Source organism: Corvus cornix, chromosome 2 (assembly GCF_000738735.6).
Source record: "Corvus cornix cornix isolate S_Up_H32 chromosome 2, ASM73873v5, whole genome shotgun sequence".
Classification (NCBI taxonomy): Eukaryota; Metazoa; Chordata; class Aves; order Passeriformes; family Corvidae; genus Corvus; species Corvus cornix.
In genome coordinates this window covers 130,719,761-130,741,713 of record NC_046333.1, presented here as the reverse complement: position 1 = coordinate 130,741,713, position 21,953 = coordinate 130,719,761, and the positions used below count along the sequence as shown (strand labels likewise).

At 40.8% G+C, this 21,953-nt stretch overlaps 1 protein-coding gene across 2 annotated transcripts in view; it reads right to left on the bottom strand.

The window, feature by feature from the left end:
* Nucleotides 1–3,584: 3,584 nt before the first annotated feature.
* Nucleotides 3,585–21,953, bottom strand: part of LOC104692898 (neural-cadherin-like) — a 53,786-nt gene continuing 35,417 nt past the window's right edge. Inside the window, exons 19-33 of one of the 2 annotated variants that reach the window (XM_039549927.1) lie at nucleotides 20,153–20,246; nucleotides 19,220–19,404; nucleotides 18,411–18,643; nucleotides 17,178–17,455; nucleotides 15,298–15,512; nucleotides 14,872–14,999; nucleotides 13,893–14,020; nucleotides 13,620–13,752; nucleotides 13,357–13,537; nucleotides 10,410–10,576; nucleotides 9,499–9,763; nucleotides 8,452–8,632; nucleotides 5,923–6,176; nucleotides 4,874–5,028; nucleotides 3,585–4,471 (exon numbers count right to left, since the gene is read on the bottom strand). In XM_039549927.1, coding sequence (XP_039405861.1) covers nucleotides 4,070–4,471; nucleotides 4,874–5,028; nucleotides 5,923–6,176; nucleotides 8,452–8,632; nucleotides 9,499–9,763; nucleotides 10,410–10,576; nucleotides 13,357–13,537; nucleotides 13,620–13,752; nucleotides 13,893–14,020; nucleotides 14,872–14,999; nucleotides 15,298–15,512; nucleotides 17,178–17,455; nucleotides 18,411–18,643; nucleotides 19,220–19,404; nucleotides 20,153–20,246 — 2,999 coding nt within the window. In that variant the 3' untranslated portion in view covers nucleotides 3,585–4,069. Of the gene's footprint in view, nucleotides 4,472–4,873; nucleotides 5,029–5,253; nucleotides 5,312–5,922; nucleotides 6,177–8,451; nucleotides 8,633–9,498; nucleotides 9,764–10,409; nucleotides 10,577–13,356; nucleotides 13,538–13,619; nucleotides 13,753–13,892; nucleotides 14,021–14,871; nucleotides 15,000–15,297; nucleotides 15,513–17,177; nucleotides 17,456–18,410; nucleotides 18,644–19,219; nucleotides 19,405–20,152; nucleotides 20,247–21,953 lie in introns of those variants that run through there. The other variant, XM_039549926.1, reaches the window with a different exon arrangement.

Below are 21,953 nucleotides of genomic sequence, written 5' to 3'. Positions count from 1 at the left end.
CGCCCCCTCGGAGGCGGCCCGTGCAGGGCCCCGCCCGCCGCGGCGCGGGGAACGTGGCGCCGGTGCGGCAGCGTGCGGCCATGCGGAGGTGCCGCGGGTTCGAGGCTGGGCGCTGCCCGCACGGCCTGGGCGGGCCTGTCGGCAGAGCAGCCTGACTCCCTTACGAAATCGGCGCTTTTCTTTCCGAAATCACTAGTTCGATGCATATCCCCTGCCACGCCCCGCAGCCGTCCCTCCGCCTGTGCATCCGCCGCGGTCCTGTCCCCACAGGCGTCCCCCTGTGAGCACTCAGGCCGGTAAATGGCTCACCCTCCATGCTCCTGCCCATGCACACCCTAAGGCCTCATGAAAGGGTAAAGAAATTAGGACCTTGATCCATGGAGGCAGATTTGAATCATGGAATCATAGAATGTTAAGAGGTTGGAATGGACCTTAAGGATCATTAGTCCCAACCACTCCTGCCATGGGCAGACACCTCCCACCAGACCAGGTTGCTCAAAGCCCAGTCCAGCCTGGCCTTGAACACTTCCAGGGTTGGGACATCCACAACCTCCCTGAACAACCTGTTCCAGTGTTTCACCACCCTCACAGCTGATAGGAAAGATGGGTGCTAATGGCTTTACAAATGATTTGATGGGTGAGGGTCTTTAGGAGAAATAGGTGTTACTGTTTTCGAAATGGGACTCTAGGAACATCAAGACACATGGTTTCATTACAGAACCCAGGCATTTTGACCAGACAGTTTTAATTCCTGAACTTTAGGGTGGTAGGAGAAATGGGTCTGTGCAAAGTCTATTGCAGAGACCACATGGTCTGAACTTTTGGTGGATCCGCAGAACCCAGACAGTCTGAACTTCTGAACTTTGGGGGGAAATCACGATATATGTTTATGGGGGAATATGTGATAGGTGGTTTGGGAAAGCTGTACCTTCCTAGTACCTCAGACAAGGGGTAAAGGAAGAGGGCAATGTGCAGTTGGGAGTTTAGGATAAAAGAAGGCTGCATCCTCCAAAACCTCGAGAGAGACCCCATGGGGCAATGGCCTAGTGGACTCTCTCCCTTTACTAGAATAAAGTTGCAGGACTCCTCTGTCTCTTTTATGGACACTGGCTTTTCATAGCATAGTTTTTTTCTTAATATTTAACCTAACTTTCCCCTCCTTCCATTTGTACCCACTCCTCCCTGTGCTATCACTACAGCTCCTGACAAAGAATCCCTCTCCAGCATCCCTGTAGGCTCCCTTCAGATACTGAAAGGCTGCTATGAGGTCTCCACACAACCTTCTCTTCTCTAGGCTGAACAGCTCCAACTTTCTCAGCCTGTCTTCATAGTGGGGATGCTCCTGTCCTCTTATCAACTTCATGGCCCTCCTCTGGACTTGCTCCAACAACTCCATGTCCATCTCAGGACTGAAGTGGCAGAAGAGCTACTTTTTCAGCTGTAACAACTTCCAGTATTATTGAGGTGTCAGTATTTGCATAGTCCATGTCCAACTGTGCCACTCTCTCAACTGCAACTAGCCAGGATCTGGTTCTGAAGCTTTTCAGGTATCCCTGTTCTTAGAACATAAATCGCCTGGAGAGAAGATGGCCTGGAGAGCAGCAGGATGGCTAGCAGAAGCTTTTATCTATTTCAGTAATTTGGCTGAATTTCTCTAATATTTTACCAAGAGAAGAGTTCACAAGGTTTGCAATGTAGATATATGATTACATACAATAATATTACAGGACTAGAAAAGTTTTTCACCCAGAGGGTGGTTGGGCAGTGGAACGGGCTACCCTCAGAAGTGGTCGCAGCACCAGTTCAAGAAGTGTTTGGACAATGCTTTCAGGCAAACGGTGTGACTCTTGGGGCTGTCATGTGCAGCTTTCAGCTATAAGCATTCTGCATTTTGCTGTAAGTGACCCAAGGAGATAGAGGAAAATTCTTCTTTCTCATATTCCATGAGGACAGAAGTCCATTACATGTCCTGAAGTCAATGTAATTTATCTTCTGTTGTGCATGTTACTTTGTGTTCAGATACTTGAGGGAAAAAATTAACTACTGCTTCAGCTTTCCTGAGTTATTCTTTAATGCATCCATGTGTAAAATGTTCACTTTCAGAATATGAATTACAAAATAATCCTCAGAGACCTCATAGCCTGTTAGCATGATTTGTAGCACATCATTCAAATTAGTCTCTTTTGGAAGAGACAGTTTGCCAATAATTATGCTAAGCTTTAGTTGATACCAAGTTCAGAAGAGGCAACTTAATAAAGTACAACAAAAATGTATATGCACTTCATGAAAATGTTGTAAGAATTCAACTCTTGGAAGAGTCACCTTACTGAAGTTCTGTGGCACTGCAGTTTTCATTTGAAGCAACAACGTATGTAGTATTCCTTGGTGTAAGAAATGTTGTAGTTTCTTACCACACTACACACACATCTTTAGAAAGGAGGGAAAATTTACATTAAGCAAGATGTGGCTATATATTAATATATCCACCATTTATTTTTTTATGACTTTTGTAAGAATGATCAGTGCCCACCCACATGAGGCTTTGGCATGAAGGAGTGGCTCATGCTGACTCATTCTGAAATCTTTCTAATGAATATTGCTAATTTAGTATCATTGATACAAATAATTTTTGAAATGAATGCAGATTGTTTTATTCAGTTCACATGGTATTTTTATTCAATCGATTTTTGATGTAAACTATTTGTTCTAATGGTATCAAAATCTTCCTTCTGACTATAAAACTAATTTACATTTGCATTCTTTATGCCAAGTAAGATGATGAAGAGTGATGAAAGATCTAATTTTAAAACATTATTTATAATCAAAGCAAGTGTCAAGACTTCAATAAAAAACAAATGTTGAGTATTGTGATAATTTAAAAAACCCACTGAGTTGAAAACAGTTAAAAAACCCTTGGCACTTCAGAGCTTACAAGCACTATTAACATTCACACATCACCCCATGCATTGTTGCTGCCCCACTTCAGAAAGGTTAAGAGAAAGGGCAAGAACAAGGTGATTTACCCATGGTCACAGAAGTGAGTATTCAAGTCAATGTCAGATTTAAGAAGCTTCTGATTCCCTTTATCCATGCTAAAACCAGTCGTTTAAACCTGCTACTCCAGAGCAGGAGTAGGAGGAGGCAAAGGAGTAGAGGCTAGGTTTCCTATGCTTTCTGTTTTGAGGATTCCAATTTTTACAGTGACTGTCCTGATGGAAAGAATTCAGTTCCAACTTTTGCCTGGATGCCCTTCTAGCTTGTGTTCACACTGGCTATCAGCTCTTCTGTTTTCCAGCTGCGCACTTTGAAAAAGGGTTCCATGTGAAAAGCAAAGTTGGACATAAAAGCTTACTGAACAGAAACTTTTTCCAGGTCTTACAACTGCCTTTAAGAGTGTAAAATTGTCACAAAGTAACGTTCACAGATGGGATCTTGCTATTCTTTCCCCCTTGTAACACGTAATTATAAAAAGGGTCACACAAAAAGCCCCATGGAGTTGGGCAGCCTGTAGTAGCGAGTGAGGTGGTGTGTGTCATGTCATGGAAGAGAAGAGTTTTGGAGGATACAAAAAAGCTGACAAGAAACCAGAAATCGCAAATGTTTTATATTTAACATTGGTACTAATTATTTCACAGTCAAAATTAATTCAATTAAAAAAAAAACCCCAAAGAATGCCCTATGCATTGTTACCCACCTGATAGGTTTCATATTAATACTAGGGAGAAAATAATTCAAGTTCTTGCATCCAGGATAATTCTAGTAAGTCACTGTGGTCTACACAAATAAAAAAAAGATATTATAATACTATTCTATAGATATCCTACCTTCCAAAGTTTTCAAGAAAATTCATGCTTTAAAAGTCTTTGCACTTATATAATGAAATAATTTTGTACAGTGCATATAAAAAGATCATTCAGAATATCACTCCTGGGAAAAGTGAGTATATCATGCTATTGTAACTAAAAACTTGCATCACATAAGTTAGTTGATGTAACTTATATATAAAAAGGGCATTTTTAAAAATAGTGTCCATATGTCATGACAATGTGTCAAGTTCCTTTAACTCCGGTTACAGATTTTCATTTGAGATGGCATAGAGTTCTTTAAGCTTCTCAAACTTTGACCCCCAGTCTTGGAGGCAATCATAATTTAGATCTTCATCCCCACTGATGGAATCTAACGAGCTAAGGCTCCCTGCTAGAGAGCATTGCCCTTCCAAGCAGTAAAAATGAAGAGTGTCAGCTGGAAGACTCCTTAGATCATTGTCTGCATCCCGTATGATTTGAGAAACATATTCCTTGAAGTCTGGGATGCTGGTAACAGCTGATATTGATTGGTTTTGATGTGCATGTTTTGAGAGTGAGTCTTTTTTTGGGCCAGTTGGTGTCCTGGAGTGTGGAGCAGCTGCTCTCAAGGAGGAGTAGGGAATTTTATGGAGAGGTTTCTTCAGTTCATCTATATTGTAAGCATTCTAGAAACAAAAAGAATGCAAATCAACTCAAAAAGAAACAGATCACAAAATGTTTTACAACACAATGCAACACAATACTGAATTCTGTGAGTTTCCTGCAAGCTGAAGAAAAGAGTGCCTAGTTCAGAGGACTAAGTTCAGATCATACCAAATCCCTTTGTGAAATGATAGTTTTCAGCTAAAGCAACAATGATGTGTCCACAGCAGCCCCCTGAATGTGGGCACACATGACCAGCATCATGAAAGGTACAAATTGGGTTGAAATAGAATCCTCCCACTTCAGAGGACTAAAGGTTAAAAAAAAAAGAAAAAAGAAAAAAAACCACCCCAATTTTATAATAAGTTAACTAAAAGGTCTGGGAAAGGAAAGTGAGGAGAGGTTGGATTGAAGCTGCATCATACCTGGTCACGTTCTCCACCTCCTTCTTCATTATAATTGAAGACATTTTCTCTAACATCCTCCCAGCTTTCACGCTCTTCAGGAATGTGGTAAATTCCTCCTTTCCGAAACCCTGAACTTCCCCACTGACTCCACACTGTGTAGGAAACCAAGAGTGCTGGAAGAAATAAAGACACATATTTGTTATATGACATATGACAAAGTATGTTGCATGATAAACAAGTAGTTATATAATTCCTGGGATATCAACTCTTAATTTGACAACTAAATTTGCAGGTAAGAAATGAGTATTTTTAATATATAAACAATTTAAATTCATGAATATAAAGAATAATCTATGTATATTACATCATAAACTTCATTAAAAGGGTATTTTACTTACCTAAAGGAATCCATTTAAATAGAAGGCATTTTGGCCAATCTCTGGCCTTTCACCAATCCTGAGTAAATAAGATACCCAAAGTAAGTAAACCACTGTTTTAATGAAGGTTACAAGTGTAATATAATCATGGAGTCTTTGCTATTATGAGATGTGTATGCAGTTTATCAACATGAACACAGTTTTATGGTGTTATTAAATTGTCAGCCAAAGGGCAGCTGAAAAAGGACACACTAGGAACATCTCTCTCTGCCCCAGACTCTTAATGAGGCTTCCCTTTTAAGATCATGAGCTTTCTAGAAGATCTCTTCCTTCCTAATATGTGAAGAACATATGTAGCTGTAGGTCCTACCTACTACAAGTGTAAGAGCTCAGGGCAGGTGGGAGTTTCAAATGGATGTGGCTGCACACAGAGTTGCACACAAAGATGGAAAGCTCTTACTTAAGAAGGATTGAAAGTAAGTGACTCTGGAAAAGTCCTAAACTTGCTTGAATTGGCTTCAAAGCAAGCAAACTGTAACTATGTGCTATTGTCTGTCTCTTAGCATCCTCAAATAGTAATCTCCAGAAAAGGTGAAACACTGATCACAACACTCAGAGGTAAAGCAAACTTAATTCAGTGGAATAAGGTACAAGATAAAAAATAAGGAAAAAAGGGACATGATCTCCTACCTAGGAAGACAAGGAGACACATGCTGATTGCCAGAATAGAGCCCGAGCTTAGTCCAACAGGTCTTCCAGCCTTCACCTGGCTAATTTCACACCATCTTCCCTTGTAACCTTCAGGGCACTGGCAGATAGTCTTGTCTTGAGCTTGAGCCACACATGTACCCCCATTCCTACAGGTCCAGTGTCCACAAGGGGATGAGGTACAGTGTCTGAGCCCTGTAAGGGTGTCAGTCACTTCTACTTTTCCAGCTGGGCACCTGAACGATCAAAGCAGATGATATCTTGTAGGCAAGCAAAGCATCTGGAGCTATATGTTTTGTGCAAAGTTTGTGACTGTTTCTTTAAGGTAAAGTTTAATTATTTTCAAGCAAACCACAATCCACATTGAAAGTTTGAAATACATGGAAAGTCTAGTTTAGTGAGCTAGAAGACTTATGAAAACATGAACACCTTTGGTTTCCTGATCCAGAAGATATGCAGAAGAGCTTCACTCCTTCTTTAAAAAAAGGAGCCATCACTTTCTGACTAACCCTTTTTCTACATCCGTGTTCTAATCAAAGCCCCTAAAAGAAAATGGACAGCTGAGATCAATGGGAAAGGAGCTAGCAAGCACTTGATATAATGTTCCTTCGTAATGTTCCTTTGGACCCTGGGGAGAAATGTCACTGACCTCCTCAGTATGACCTGTCTTGTCTTTTAGGATTGATTTCTTCTCGTGTAATTGAAGAGGCCCTAGTGGTATAATGTGAGGTCACAGACCTTCTTTCTGCAATCCAAGGGAGAAATTCTACTGAAAAAATGGCAGAGACTTCATATTGTTCTTTCACAAGCTGTCTGAAGAAAGGAGTGTCCCAAGGCACACTTAAAACCATCTCACAGCCTCTTCTAGCAAAGAATCACCAGACATCAGAAGTGCCAAATTTTGTCTGAATTCCAAGAATTCAAGTGGCTCCTCCTCCCAGTCCTGCATGTATTTATGTTTTGGTTTTTTAAACAGAAATGCCTGTATTTTGATTTGCATATTTTAATAAATAATTTGAAATTTTTCTTTAAACAGTGGATCTTCTCCAAAAAACTAACTGTGTAGGATAACAGCTGTTGGGCTTTGGCTCTGACCCTGGGAAAGCCAATTTTAGAATCCAGTTTTGTGACAATCTAATTTTGAACGTTTCATTGTTTCATACAAATTACGATTAATTTTAAGTTCTTTACAGGAAATATATGTAAATATGCATTGTATTTGCAATATACTTACATACATATGTATGAAATATATATATCTTTTATATACATAGATGTATATATCTGTGTGTACATACATACATACACACAAACACACACACACACTCTTATCAGAGACTTAAAATAGTTCATGCCTCAAACATTGATATAAAGTTTTGCTCATTATAAAGAAGCTACAACTGAAGAAGCTTCCCTGAAGAGTGGGACTTCGAACTCAAAGTCAAACTATTGGCTAGATAAAGGGAAACACAGTGTTCATCTCAGGCTGAGGGAAAGTTATGCATCCACAAAATGCCAAAGCCACCAGCTGCAACTATCCCCAGCTGAGTTTGGGGTGGGGGAGAGCCCAGCTCACAGAAGCCAGGTTTACCCCCAGCCGAGGGGGGAGGAGGAGGTTTTGGGTGCATGGTGCAACCTCTGGTCAGAGGCAGTGAACACCCATCCTCCATTACACAAACTGGCCCAGCTGTGGAACCCCCAGCCCCACAGGACACATCCACGGGACTTTGACGTGAGAGGCTTGGCCCCACAGGGCTGCACGTGGTGCAACAGACCCAGAATCTGCTGTGAGAGACTGACCCCCACCCCAGGGGGACATGGCCGGACATGCCCACCCAGCCTGAGCATGTACACCCATGGGACTCTGTGCCTTCCGGGGGGACCTTCACCACCAAGAGACCAGCTGGAGAGGATCAACAAACAGCATTGGGATCCACAGAGTGATGATATTTTCCTTATTCTGTCCCTGTCACTCTTTCTGTCCCCCCCGGCCCCAAATTTTCTACTTCTTTCTTTCTTTCTCTCTCTCTCTATCTCTCTCATATTTACCATCAAATAAAACCCCTACTATTGTCACTCGCATATGGTCTCGTTTGCACCTTAATTCGGGCAGAGGCATTTCTAATAACCTTAAAATTGGATCATAACAACACTGTATATATACACTGTAAGTGTATGTATATACTATATTAGTATTTTCATACAGAGGACAGACCAAAGCTTTTCCAATCCACCTTTTATCAAAGGACATTTCACTTTCTCACTGGCCTTCTGGTGATCTTCTCACCATGGAAAAAAAGGTGGAGTAATTTGGCTCCCTATCAGACTTGCAGAAAAAGGCAAGTCTAGTCCATGACAGGAGATGAGAAGGAGAGAAGGATTTGTCCTTGGAATGGCTCTCTCTGGCCAGCAGCCACATGGAATTTCACTGTTAGGAGCAAGTTGCCTGGTCAAAGGTGGAAAGAAAGAGCTTCCCAGCCATCCCTGGATGAAAACAAAAGCTTCATGTACCGGCATTCATATTTTCTCCACAGGTCTACACAAAGGAAGGGGCTGTAACAGGGCTGGCTGCTGCAGGCACTGGAATGGCATCCCATGGTGACTCCTTGCCGCTTCAGAATTAATCCGAACTCTGTGCTTCTGCCTTCCACGAGGAGTGGCTGACCATCCAGCTGGACATCACGCATACAACCTGCATCCAAGCAGAGGAGTATGCAGAGAAGTACCTTAAGTTAGCTACTTCCCCACCTCAAGCCTTGCCCCAAGCACATAAGCAGGAGAACATAGAGCATTGCTGAAAACTTAAAACATGGTTTAAAAATATCCTTATACCCCTTATCAGTTTTATTTTAGAAGGAGAGCTACAGAACATGTGTCTATTTTGCTCTGGTCAATTACAGATTGACAGTACTTCTCCAGGAGAGCTGCACTGTACCAATAACACAATTAAGCAGAACTGTGCTATGAACCAGAACAGCTCCACTAAATTAATCTAGATTTAAGATATAATCGTAAAATTGGGGCTGAATAAGAAGCAACAGAATGGAAAAAGCTGTCTTCGTGTTGAACCACAATCTCAAAGTCTCAGCACTTCATCTGAGGAAATGGAGAGAGCACCACAAATTGCCTTGCAATTCTTTCTCCTTCTGCCAGGAGTTATTTTGCCTGTTCCTTAAACCCTTCCAAGGCAAAAACAGGAGTGAAGCTCACACCCTGAGTATACTGCTTGAGGCATGGGAAACCCTGATCTAGTGGAAGTGCCCCTGCCCATGACAGAGGGTATGGAACTAGATGATCTTTAAGACCTCTTCCAACCCATTCTATGATTCTATGAAACAAAAAACTCAAGTGCTGTTTTTTAATATTTACAGGAAATCTCACATCTTCACTAGAACCAGATACAATGGCACATAGGGTTGAACATTGAATTCCCCAGTAAAGGAGGGGCATAGCAGTCTAATGGGAATTGTTACCTGGGTTTTAGACTATCCAATATACTCAAAGATGCCACTTTCAGGCTTTAATTCCCCACTATTAGGAATCCATCATATCACTTACCTTGGAAATCACTCTCTGAATGACTGGGAAGGTGGTTTCCTAGCACGATGCTTGCCCAATCAATTTCAAGCCATCTATTCGTATTCAAGACAGAGGTGACTTCTTGATCACCTCCACCACTGTTAACACGCAGGGTAAATTCATTGTTGTAGCGCTCCATGGTCAGAAGAACCCACTGGCCATTGTTTATACGTAATGTCGTCATTCTCAAGGAGTGATTTTTGTCCCCCAAACTGAAGTTAACGCTAAAAAACCCCTCAACCACCTAGAGGAAGATGATAAACACCTTTAATAACAGAAATGCACTTCTAAATATTATTACACAGTTCTGCCTCAAGAAAGGGATGTGAGTTTTTAAAATGGAAATGGCACTCTTGTTTTTAAGTGCTTTATTCCCAGATAAAGGCTACCACAAGAAAACTGCAGGTGCAGGAATTACCAACTCTTTTTTTTACAGGCCACTCTTCTAATTCACATGAACTTTTTAATCAGTATTCTCCCTACTAATATCTAAGTCTTCCCAGCTGACCCTCCTGTTTCAATTAGAATAATTACCCTCTCTGTAGCTAATATAGTCCGGACAGCTTTTTCAACAGCAATGAAAGTGTAGAGACAAGTTTTACAGACAGGGACAGACAGAAGCAAAGGGAAAAAGCAAGCAGGATGGAACAATCTTCTTCATTCACATGCATCACATGGACATTTTGCAAGCAGTGCAAACTAGAATTTATGCCATGAAAGAGTAATACTGAGAAGGACAACACAAATGAGAGTAGTTACCCTCATATGGAAAATTCTTGCTCTTTATTACATTACAGAACAGGTGTCTTTAATCAGAAACTGCATCTTTTTCTCTTACTATGGAACTCTATGATAAATTAAGAGCACTCAAGCAGAACAGCTCTGCTCACCTCCAGTCGCATGTATCTGTTCCCATCTGCAGAGGCCAAGCTGAGGAGGGTGCTGTGGGAGAGCCGGGTGCGCACCATCAGCTGGATCCGAGTGCTTCGAGTGCTGAGGATGCTTCTTGGCTCATAATGGATCCAGCTGTCCCTTCCAAAAGCCCATTCTGGAAGAACTAAGCACAGCACATGAAATCAAAGTGAAAATCTCAGAAATGGCTTCTCCCTCAGATTTCTGCTCTTTGAGAATTTACTAGCTCTGAACGTCAGAGTTTTAGTTCTTAAGGAATTTTGGCAATATAATGAAGCATCATGGAAAGTAACCCCTGCCCTACTTTGAAGGGAATTAAGAGAAAACCAACAAATTAAGGCATTCAGAATTTAGGCAGGAAACGGACAATTAGGTACTGTCTCTTTCAGTCTGCCTGTTACAATCTATATGTTCTACCAATCATTCCTACACTGTGCCCAAATAACTTATTTTTTTAAAATCTGAAACATATTTTCCAGTAAAGTAGCTCATGTTGATCTGAAAAAAAGAAAAACCAAAGAACCCCTGGAGAAAACAACCAAAGAAAAGAGAGGATCAAATGTTTTTTTCAGTAGTTTAGTCCTGTGGTTAAAACTGCCACTGTTAGAAAATATGCACTTTACTTCTCATTTCAGTTGGCACAAGAGAAAGCCTCAGGGAAGGAACAGGATTTTTTAAATTACAAAAGGAGATTAAGTCAGTGTTTACTATTTTAACCAGGGAAAATGCACTGAAATTACTTGCTTCCCTATCACTCTGAAGAACCCAGGGTCCAGGACAGGGTTTGATGAAGTTGCACTGCACCCTTCTGTGGAAATCAAACACCACTAAACTACTCAGGCCCTGATGCTCTTGCAGAGAAGGCACCTATTTCAGTCTCATTAGCTGACAGCAATCATAGATCTGTTTTGGGCCAAGCTTAGTTGAAAAAAAGAAGTTTCTTTTCACCAAATAAAGAGATAGTTCAAGTTAGTTAATAAGACAGGATGGACGCTGGGTCACCAACAGCTCATCAGAGGTCAGTGTCATGCAAGTAGAAATCCGAAGAGTACCCAGTTCATCCTGGGATTTGGTTCCCAGGACATGAAATATGAAATGATCAAGAGACTTAATTTCTGCACTCTCTTTTCCTCTCACTGTTTGTCTTCTCTCTTTCCTTACTTGAAGCATGTTTTCTTTTTTCCTCTGGCTTTTCCCCCTCACATTATTCTTCCTAACCCAGTTGTCTCGTTCTCTATCTCTGCAGCTACAGGCTCTAGCTGATGAGCAGGCATGGGTTTTCCTGGGATGCTCCAGTGACTCCTGTCCCCAGCTGTCTGCTCCTTGCTGTGAGTGTGTCACAGTCATTCATAAAGCACCAGCTGCACACCAGCATTTTGCAGCCCAATGTATTACAAGAAGATGATGCCAATCAAAGTTGTTCTGTTACATCAGGATATGACTTATGGATTTTGAACAATTACTTTCTGATCCCTTGGCTTGTCCCACAGTAATGAGGGGTAGAACCAATACAGCAGTTGGGCTTGTGAAGCAGCATTTCAAAATAATGCAAAACAGAGTAGGATTTGAATCCAGGCAGGTATTTATAAACAATTATAATCTGTCTGTAAAACACTGTGCAAATAGCTGAACTTTATTAACCAATTCTGTGGTCATTATGAACACCTTAAACAGTGAATGCTCCAGGCCTAGACCATGGCAATTACAATTTCAGTCCTCCCCCTTGTTGGACAGACAGAACTTCCACTGAGCAATTTACTGTCACACTTTTCAAGTCTTGTGTGGCAGATGGAGAAAGAAGAGAGGGTCTGGCTGCCTGCATAGGGTATTACTGTTCTGTATACAAGACGGAAAATTAAGTACATTGAGCTGAAAGGATATGTGTAATGCACCACTGTCCTGTTCATTAATTCCAACACATTGATCCAACACTAGCTTGCAAGCACTCCTTTCCTGGTGCTCACTGCTGCTCATCCTCACCTGTCCCTCACTCAAACTACAGGACTGAGTGGGATAATTCTCTTCCAACAAACAGAGTTATGGGGCACTGGTGCTCTTTACAGACTTTTATGATCAACCCCATCATTTGTACCTTGTATCTAGAGACAGGTAGTCCCAATAAATACCTGCCACTCACTTCTGATTTCTGCTTGGCTGATGGAGGTTTTAAGATAGAGGGGAGAGAGGCAACTTCAAGTGTATATCCCCTGTACCCTGAACATGGCTGTGGGCTACTAGGAGTTAAATAATGTATTTCCTTACTTTTTGAATTGTGCTAAAATTTCCCACTTTGTTCCAACGTCTCTGAGGTTTTCGTTATCCACCATGTGAAGCTTTTGTTCTCTGATATATATTTCATGCTGATTTTGTACAGGATAATACATTTGTTGCAGCCAGCCTGATATTATGCCCCCACATACACCCACTGCTGTGGTCTAGGGGCATTGCTCAACTTGCAATTCATTCTAATGACAAATGCAAATGCAATTATCACCATTATGTAAATGCAAAATGGGGCCTGAAGATAACAAGAGGGCTATGCCCACAGGTTTCACATGTTCATTAAACTTCATTTTGTGATCAGCATGAGCAGAGGAAAAAGGCACAAGGCAGAATAATTCACCTTTCACCACTGAGAAATAAGATGGTGATAAAAAGGACAAAACAACCTGTCTGACCACTTCCCTCCCCTGCAAAATAAAGCAGCTCTCAACACAACCCTCATCTGCGACATTATCTTTATTTAACAAGAGTCAAAAGGATCTTTACATCTGTGAAGATCTAAATCATTCTCAGAATACAGCATGGTTTTACTAATCTATTCAGTTCGAAGTCATGGCAGTATGACTTTGAACATTAGAACAGTATATCTGATGCTGTTCCCACAGATCCTCACCACAAATTTCTCCCTAGAACTTGCAATACCTTTTTCACATGCCAATCCAGCGTATCCTGGGGAACAATCACAGTGAAAGAAATCCCAGCCACCAACACATTTGCCATGGGTGCCACAGGAGGCCATCCCACCACTCTGACACATTTCATCTGTAAGGACACAGCCAGGAACACTGTTGAGGGACTCTGCAGGGTGCTCTAAATCATAGACCTGGAAAAGGTCAAAGAAAACCATCACATCAGGTGCCTACAATTATCAGCAGCAAACCCAAAACTGATCTTTGTGGCCCTACCTTGCTATCAACAATGACATTGCGTATGCAGCCCACAAACCCTCTGAAGTGCCTTTGTGAGTCGTGGTAAGGCAAGGTCTTTTTAACTCCACCCAGCTGCAGGGGCTGACGGCCGCTCAAGAGCTTGCCCATGCTGAAGAGGAGGGACGGAAAGAAAGAATTAGTGGCACACAAAATACAGCAGCTTGGCTGATTTCACCACCCTATCCCCACCTTTTTCAGCAGCTCTTTTGAGTAGTTGTGTTTCCTTTTTTTTTGGTTTTGTTTTTTTACCTTTGAGATCCCACAATCTCTCCAGAAGCTTCACAGGCAGACAGATCCATTTGGGACGTCTTCTTAGTGACACTGCCATTGTCTCTAACTGAGACATTTACACAGTGGTCAAGAATCAGCTTCACCTCCTACAAAAAGGCATTATTTAAAAGAATTATATCCAGAGATGTGCATATATTTTAATTACATATTTTCTTTCACTTAGCAGAAGGTAGACTAGTAACTACAATTACAGTGCAGGAAACTTAAGTTAAAATAATAAAATGCTCCACATACTAATCTGGAAGGTTATTGCACATGGTGTGTAACTAAAGAGCCACACAAAAAAAAGATCTGTTTCTGCCATGACCGTACCGAGTCATTGACATAGTAAAGGAATCATAGGACATTCTTGGAGTTTTCTGCAAAATCAGAATGCAGAGAGATAACCTAGCAGAGCAGAAGGTTTGTCAGGCTCCCATCCCAGATTCTGACATGCCCTTCAGCTTGTCTTATGAGGGAGAGAAAGGGGGAACCTAGCAGATGCCTTCAGCAGTGTTATATCAGCAAGATGTTCCCTCTACACAAAAGCGTATCTATCTCCTTTGTGCTACACATCTAAAGTCTCTTGGTGGGGCAGGGCTTCTCACTCAGATAAAGCATGAATATTTCACTCAATCACATCAGGAAGCATTTAGCCCCTGGATCATCACAACTCTGTTGTCTAAGCAGCAGGCAGGATAACTAAACAGAGGAAATAACATGGCCTGTTTCATAAGTGGATCAAACTTCTCCAGGCCATGTTCTGCTTCATTGCTTCAAGACTAAGAGGATGTGCAAACTGACAAACTTCTATCCCTGCTTTTCCAGAGATGATGGAAAATTGATTGATTGATTGATTGATTGATAAAAGAGTTCTAAAGAAGGGAGGAAGGATTTGTGAGGAATAACTAGGTACATGAATTAATGCTTACACAGGACTTCCCAAATTTACACTTGCCTTTCCATCATTTATAATTTTAATATTGTGCCAGCGGCGATCTGCAACATTAACTTTTTGTGACAGCTGCAGGAAAAGCTCACCAGAGCTGTGTCTCACAGTCAGTGATGGGACACCACCAGAGAGTTCTGCAAAGAAAAGACTCTTATTGGATATGTAGTAACCATGTTCCCACTCAATTGAAGTTGAAATGACTGTTGCAGTTAGATTTTAGTTGGAAAAGATCTTTAGACAGTTTAAAAAAAGTCCGGCTTCTAACAGTGACACAAGGATATGAATTAGGCATACTGGCAAACTATTGTGCATTTTCCTTATTCTCCAAAAGTAACTTTCTGAGACTTTTTAAAAATAAAAACCCCAAACCTATGAACTAAGTAGAATCTCACCTTCACACAAACACAAACAAATGCTTTATAAGGTGCTAACCTAAAGCGAGGAAATTTTCCTGTTGTCCAGGCTGCCCTTGTGCCACTGGTCCATGGTACAACAGAAGGCCATCAACAACTTCAGTGATAAACTCTAAGGAGATGCGGCTCTCAAAGCAAGGCTGAAGAGGAGGGAACCAGGCATAACCGTGGCCTCTAAAGCTGTGTTTTGTCTGCTGGCAGTCTGGTCCATGAAAATTTGCAGCACATTTGCATCTATTAAATAAAAAAATAAAAGCAAATATCTACCATGCAAACAGAAGATGCAAAGGTCTCTTCTGACAACAGGACTCTCCACTTTAAACACAGGACCCCATGTTCCCTAGGCCATAGTACAGGTAAAGCACTAGCAAAACTTCTGTCAAAAAATGTTTTGACTTGTTTGTACAAACACAATATAAATTTAGTCCAAATTATAATATGTCTATGCAAGGATATTCTGTGAATAAATGATGGACCTATTGTAATAAATAAAGCCCATGAAAACCTCTTATCTCTTCAGCATAAAAAATGAAAAACATACTTTTCACTAGGCTTGGTTATCAGCTTGTTTGAAGACTGTATAATGCTGAGAGCAAAAGCAAAGGAATCACAGAATCATAGAATGCCAGGCTGGAAGGGCCTCAAGTATAATTTGGTCCAACTTTTCTTGGCAAAAGAATGATCTAGACAAGATGGCCCAGAATCCTGGTAGTCGAATCTCAAGTGTCCATTGTTGGGTAAGTCACCACCTCCCTGGGCAGATTAATACAATGGTTGATTATTCTCATTGGGAAAAAATTCTGCTTGTGTCCCATCAGGGTCTCCACAGGAAGGGTGTGGGAAGGTAATACCACCCAGAAAAAGTGAGATGTGGTAGTCATAGATCTTGACATCTTCACTCTTACTGCAAGATACTTGCTAGTTTATTTCTCTTACACCATCAAACAATAGATGCTTGGAGTACTTTCTTTAATACTCTGTAGAAAAGAGTAACCACAGTATGACAGTAACAGAACCTGCAAGTGGGAAACCGAAGGAACAACAGAAATGGGCAGAAAGACAGGAAGGGAAATCATCTGGGGTCCTATTTCTTAGTTTCTGTTTCCCATAGATTGCTAGTATCTACTGAGAGCAGAATGACGGGGGTAGGATGCAGGAAAAATATGACACACAAAGCTACTGAAAATGGAGCAGAAGCAAAGAAACCTCGGAGCTGAACAAATGATAGGTGGCAGAGCCTACCTAGAGTATCTGTGAAGCAAAATTTCCCTGTCTGATTACACCTGAGCAGCAAGGTCAGACTGAGAACTTTAGCATGACAAGATCTTCTGCAGCTTCAGTCTGAGTCCTGTCACCCCTACCAAGGGTGCTGTGAAGAGGCTGGCCAGTGTTTCTGCTTTCCTATGTTGGGATGATTATTTTTAAGCAAACATGCTGAAAACCACATTCTGGAAGAGGACCACGCTGATTCTGAGCTAGTACAGTCCCATCTTTTTTTTATCTTTATACTATATTATCTACGAGATCTCATTTTTGGAGAAACAAATGAGGCAAGAAATGTGGGGAAGAAGTTATTAAGTGACTAAAGAGATGTGATTTGGATGTTTAACAGCATTAAAGCTTTGAAGGTGGGCTGCACAAACTAAGAGCATTTTGCAGGGTGGCATTAATGGTGCAGCCTGGAATATTCCCGAGGTTTTCCTAGAGACTATGTTGAACGTAAAATATATGTACCTGAAAATAGAGGTTCTTTTGCAAGACCTGTGTGTGAAGTATAACAAAACTTAGATCTGCCACATTGAGAAGACATGCAATAATGGTTCCTGAAGCTTGGACTCATCCTCCTTACAGACTGCACTACATGCATTTTGTTTGCACACCGGATGAAGCTTTACCAACCTGTAGCCAAAATCAGTATCCACACATGTGCCACCATTGAGACAAGGGATTGTCTGGTATGAGGAGCAGGAAAGATGAGGATTCTCCCGAGCAGCACAGCCACACACAGCATGACTCAGGACTGTCACAGACACCAGTGAAACGCTTCCAGCTGTGGTTATGGTTGGTACATGGTTCTGTTCATGCTTACTGATACATCCGCTGCTGTGAGCGCAGTCTGCAGTCACACATTCATCAATGCCAATCTGGGTGATATTTATGTCCAGAATGCTTTCCAACTGTGAAGAGCAATTAGTTGCATTCACCAGACTTTTCCACAAAGTTCACCGATGACAGCAATGAAAAGCCCAAGTCTTACTTCTTTTCAAAACTGGCTGCTGTGCCAATTCCTTCCAATGTCTACCTCACCCTATACTACCAAAGGCAGCTCAATCTGGCATCTATTAGTGCCAAGGTGTAAGTCAATTACAGCTTGAATAAGCATTTTGAGGGCAAAAATACTGTCAATATTCATTAGAGACTGAGTGGATAAAGTTTTATCACTAATGCTTCTGATGCATTATTTACACAGCATCCGAACTATATTTTTAATTTGAACTTCTGACTTAAAGATACTGGGAATTGTCATCAGATAGTGAAGAAATAGCTTTTCTGGCGAGAAGGAGTTGGTACAGCTCTGCACTAACATGTTTCCAACAGAGCAAATAATTTAACTCTTCTCAATGTTTTGGGGTTTTTTTTGCAAGAGGGGAAGGAACTTTACTAAATTTAAAACACACATTTTCAACCTGGGTTTCTACTGAAGAGTGGCTCTTTTACTGCTTTGCTCTCTTAAGTTTAGAAACTTGAAACGTTTGACTGGTTTGTGAGTTTTAACTAGAGAACCAAAAATTAAAACATTAAGGCATCATGTAGAAAGGCAACAACCAAACACATTCTTTATACAGAGTTTTACAGTCTTTTCAATAGGAAAAACATGTTCACAGTCCTAAAAGCATGTTGTGTTTAGGTGACTTCATATGTATTTAGAATCTGGCTTCCAAAACATTCCTATTTGAAACTTTTAGTATAAGTGCAAAAGGATTTTTTGATTTTACTGATTAGAACTATCTATTTTCCTCACACATTACTCCCTCAATCTTTCTGATTGTTCACATTCACTAGGTAATGGGCATTACCTGAATAGACACAACAAGAAGATGCTGAGGTTTCATATACAGGATGGACACTTACCCATGCTCTAGAAGCTGCTACATTGCCATTAAGTTTTTCTGCTTTATAATAAGGTGGACCATAAACTGCAAACCAAACATCAATCCCTTGGGTTGGACTTGGGCTATTCAGTACACTGAAAATGTGAACATTTTCCAGTTGAACTGAGAGAATTTCTGAAAGCAGCTTCTTCATCTGGTAGTATTTACTTTGTTTTTCAGGGGATTGGGATATGAACTCCTCTGGTGTGGTACCTGTAATAGAAGTTGATAACTTGACACACATATTTCTTGCAACTGTTGTAGCAATAGAAGAGAGGAGCATCACAGCATAAATATTAAGGTTGGAGAAAATGGACTCATCTGCAAATTCAGGAGTATTTTCATTTTTAGGCTCTGAAATTTTCTGTGCTTGCTTCTGCTAAGCATGTGTGTTCTGAATCCAGTAGACTTTTATTAATTTCTGATTTTTTAAAAATTATTTTTTAAAATCAGAAACATGTTTAAGAAGATTTTACTTTTTTCACAAAGGCTGAAAGAATTTGATGAATTTCGAGCAGACGCTTGTTCGAATGAAAGTTTTCTTCTGAAATATAAGTTTCTGGGGTTTTTAAAAGTTGATGTAGAAATCAGACAAACTTTTTCTTGCTTTTTTTTCTCCATACATGTTCTTTCACATGCAGCATCAGAGGAATGTGCAAAGATGCATTTTCAAACACTTACCGAGAAAGCTATTAATTTTCCAACACATCTAAGAGCATTCTAAGCAGAATTATAAGTATCACAGCAGTAACATTAAAGACATAGACCATACTTGAGCACATTGCTTACCTTTTATTCGTACAGAACCAGCATTATGGAGGGCATCATCTTTGATATCCTTCACGATAACCTTTGCAGTCGAGATAACATCCGGCCAGACTCCGTCAATGACTCTAACTCTTATGTTGTATGTTCCTGGTGGAGTTCCTTCTTTAATAGTCAGCAAACCTGAGTTATCATTAAGGATAAAGTACCTGTAATAAGAGTTAAGCCAAGGAACAAACTATGAGAAGTTCAAAAGCTAAGTACTGAATTATCATCACTGATGGTTTTTCTGAACCACCTTCTACTTATCAAAGAAAGCAGATGTCTTCCCTCAAGAAGGAACAGAGCAGAACAGAACTTTTTTACATTGCCCCCTGTTGGCTCCTAATGACTCTTCACCAGTATACCTGAAGGTTTCTTCCTGCTGCTGTGTAGGAAGACAAAGGCTGCAATAGCCATAGCTTTGGAAACAGTGCAAACTCCTAGTGTAGATACATTCACTGAGAGTGACACCTCTGTCAAAACCTCTGAGTGGCACATGTACATCTTAGCCCCAGTCACAATCCAGACACTCCCAAGTCTACACATCCAGTATAAGGTCTTAAAACTAGTGGTGACATGGAAACACCAGGAGCTTGTATGGAGGAATCTGGAAGTTTGTGGGTATTATTTCTGTAGCGGCTCACTGATACAGATTATGGGTATGACTGTAAACAGGAATTTAGAATTCTGGCCCATGAGGCAATGGGAAGCATACTGGTTTGGCAGGCAGTGTTATTTACTGCAGTCTCACACTCAGAAGGGCTTTTGGAGATCTACACACAGAAGTGTCTAACCAACAAAATGCTTTTGCAGTCTTGTTTTCAAAAAAAAGTCAGTGTAAATACTTGCTATGATTTTGTGTGTGGTCAATTTTCCCATAAAATTTACACAACTCCCATTTTTCTCTCCAAATACCTTGATGTTTTCCCTTCAAAATGGTAGATTTTGTGATCCCAGTCATCAGCATCAGGGGCACTGACCTGGCCCAGTACAGTTGTGGGGAGAATACCTAGAACAACACAGCACACAAGTGGCACAGTCAGACCTCTCACATGAACACAAACACGTACTGGTCTAAGCACATGTGTTGTAAGCCTAAGAACTCTACAAAAATAGTTGTGGTAGTCCTCCAGAGATGTGCACCAGTTTGCAAATGCCACATGGTGCCTTGCTTACCAGATGTTTGCTGTTTGGCCACATAGATTTAATTCTACAGGTGGTTGCAATGAAAAGCAATGGGAAGGAAAAAGAAAAGCCACCTTTGAAAATTTTCACTATTTTACCTGCATTATCCAACCAACTTACAATGTGGTTTAGACAGGGATTGGTGTTCGGCAGGATAAACAACCAAAATGCAGACTGGGTTATAAAGGGCAAAACCCAATAGCAATTACAGCAAGATAGAAATTACAGCAAGATAGAGAGGATGTCCAAAATACAGTAACCAGGCTTATTTTGAGTAAATGGTGGGACTTTGGGGTGAGATGGAAAGCAGCATGTATTCTGCTGCTTTTGTATCCTCTCAGCGAAACTCACAAATTAGTATTTTCTGGATTTACAAAACTTATTTCTGAAGGAAAGGTCCATAAGTATCTGAATTTATAGATCTACTGTGTAAAGAATCAAGGATACACAAAGAGGATAAATGTGGGACTTCACCTTGTGACAAGGAACGGCACAAACCCTGAGGAACTGAATGCAAGGAGAGAAAACTGTACCTCTCTGGCAACCGTGGCAACATTCACTGGGTATTTTGCAGGAGACAGTATACAGGATGCCCTGGTGTTTGATTCCCACAGTATATGAATATAATATACAATGTGATAGTAGCCTTCTGATTCTGTCTCTCCTTTATATTTTAATTAATCAAAGATCTGAGGTCTTGAATAGTCCCTCCCAGAAGTTAACCAAAGTACCAATGATTTAAAAGATACAATGAAAATGGAATTCAGGCTTAATGAAAATGTTTGGTATTTAAGCTACAGGCAGAGTTTCTCAGCAAATAGAAACAATTCTGTTCAATTTAACAATAAGCTGAACTTGACTAATCATGCAACAGGCAGAACATTTCAGTACAAATAAATGTGAACAGCATCTACTCAGAAGTAGTTCCTAGTGTGCCCACAACAAACAATCTGTTTAATGTGCTATCAAAACTGTAGGACACGGAGCAGAGTAGAAGAGGAAGGAATGCCCCGAGCCAACGTGGATGCAAGCATCCCAAAATCTTTTTAGCTGTGTGGTTTATTTTGCTGTTGGGGTCATTATGGGGGGAAGCAGATCAAGAATCCTGCTGCCTGATTTCTAAAGCTAGAAGGGAAAGACGGCTGCTCTCACACTGCCTGCAGCCAGCATTCACAGAAAATTCCCCCATAACAGTATTTGTCAGCTGAAGATTTAGATTAATGTTTCAGCAGTTTACATATGAGTTCAGCTTGAGTGTATTCACTAAAACTCAATTCAGTCTGGAGATGGAAAAAGGTTTAAGGAGGAGAAAGAAGGTTCTCAGCATCGTTATGAACTTCAGTAACTTTTTTTCCCCTGAAATGTTAATGCTGCTGAAAAACTGTATCTAAAACCAAGAGATCATTACTCAACTTTGATAGAAAGGTGACAAGAAATGCAGCCAGTTATGCTCTTTCTTCAAGGCTGACTCACTTTCTTCCACAAATTAAGTGGCCCAGAGTCCTGCGCCCCACATACCTACTGCTCTCTG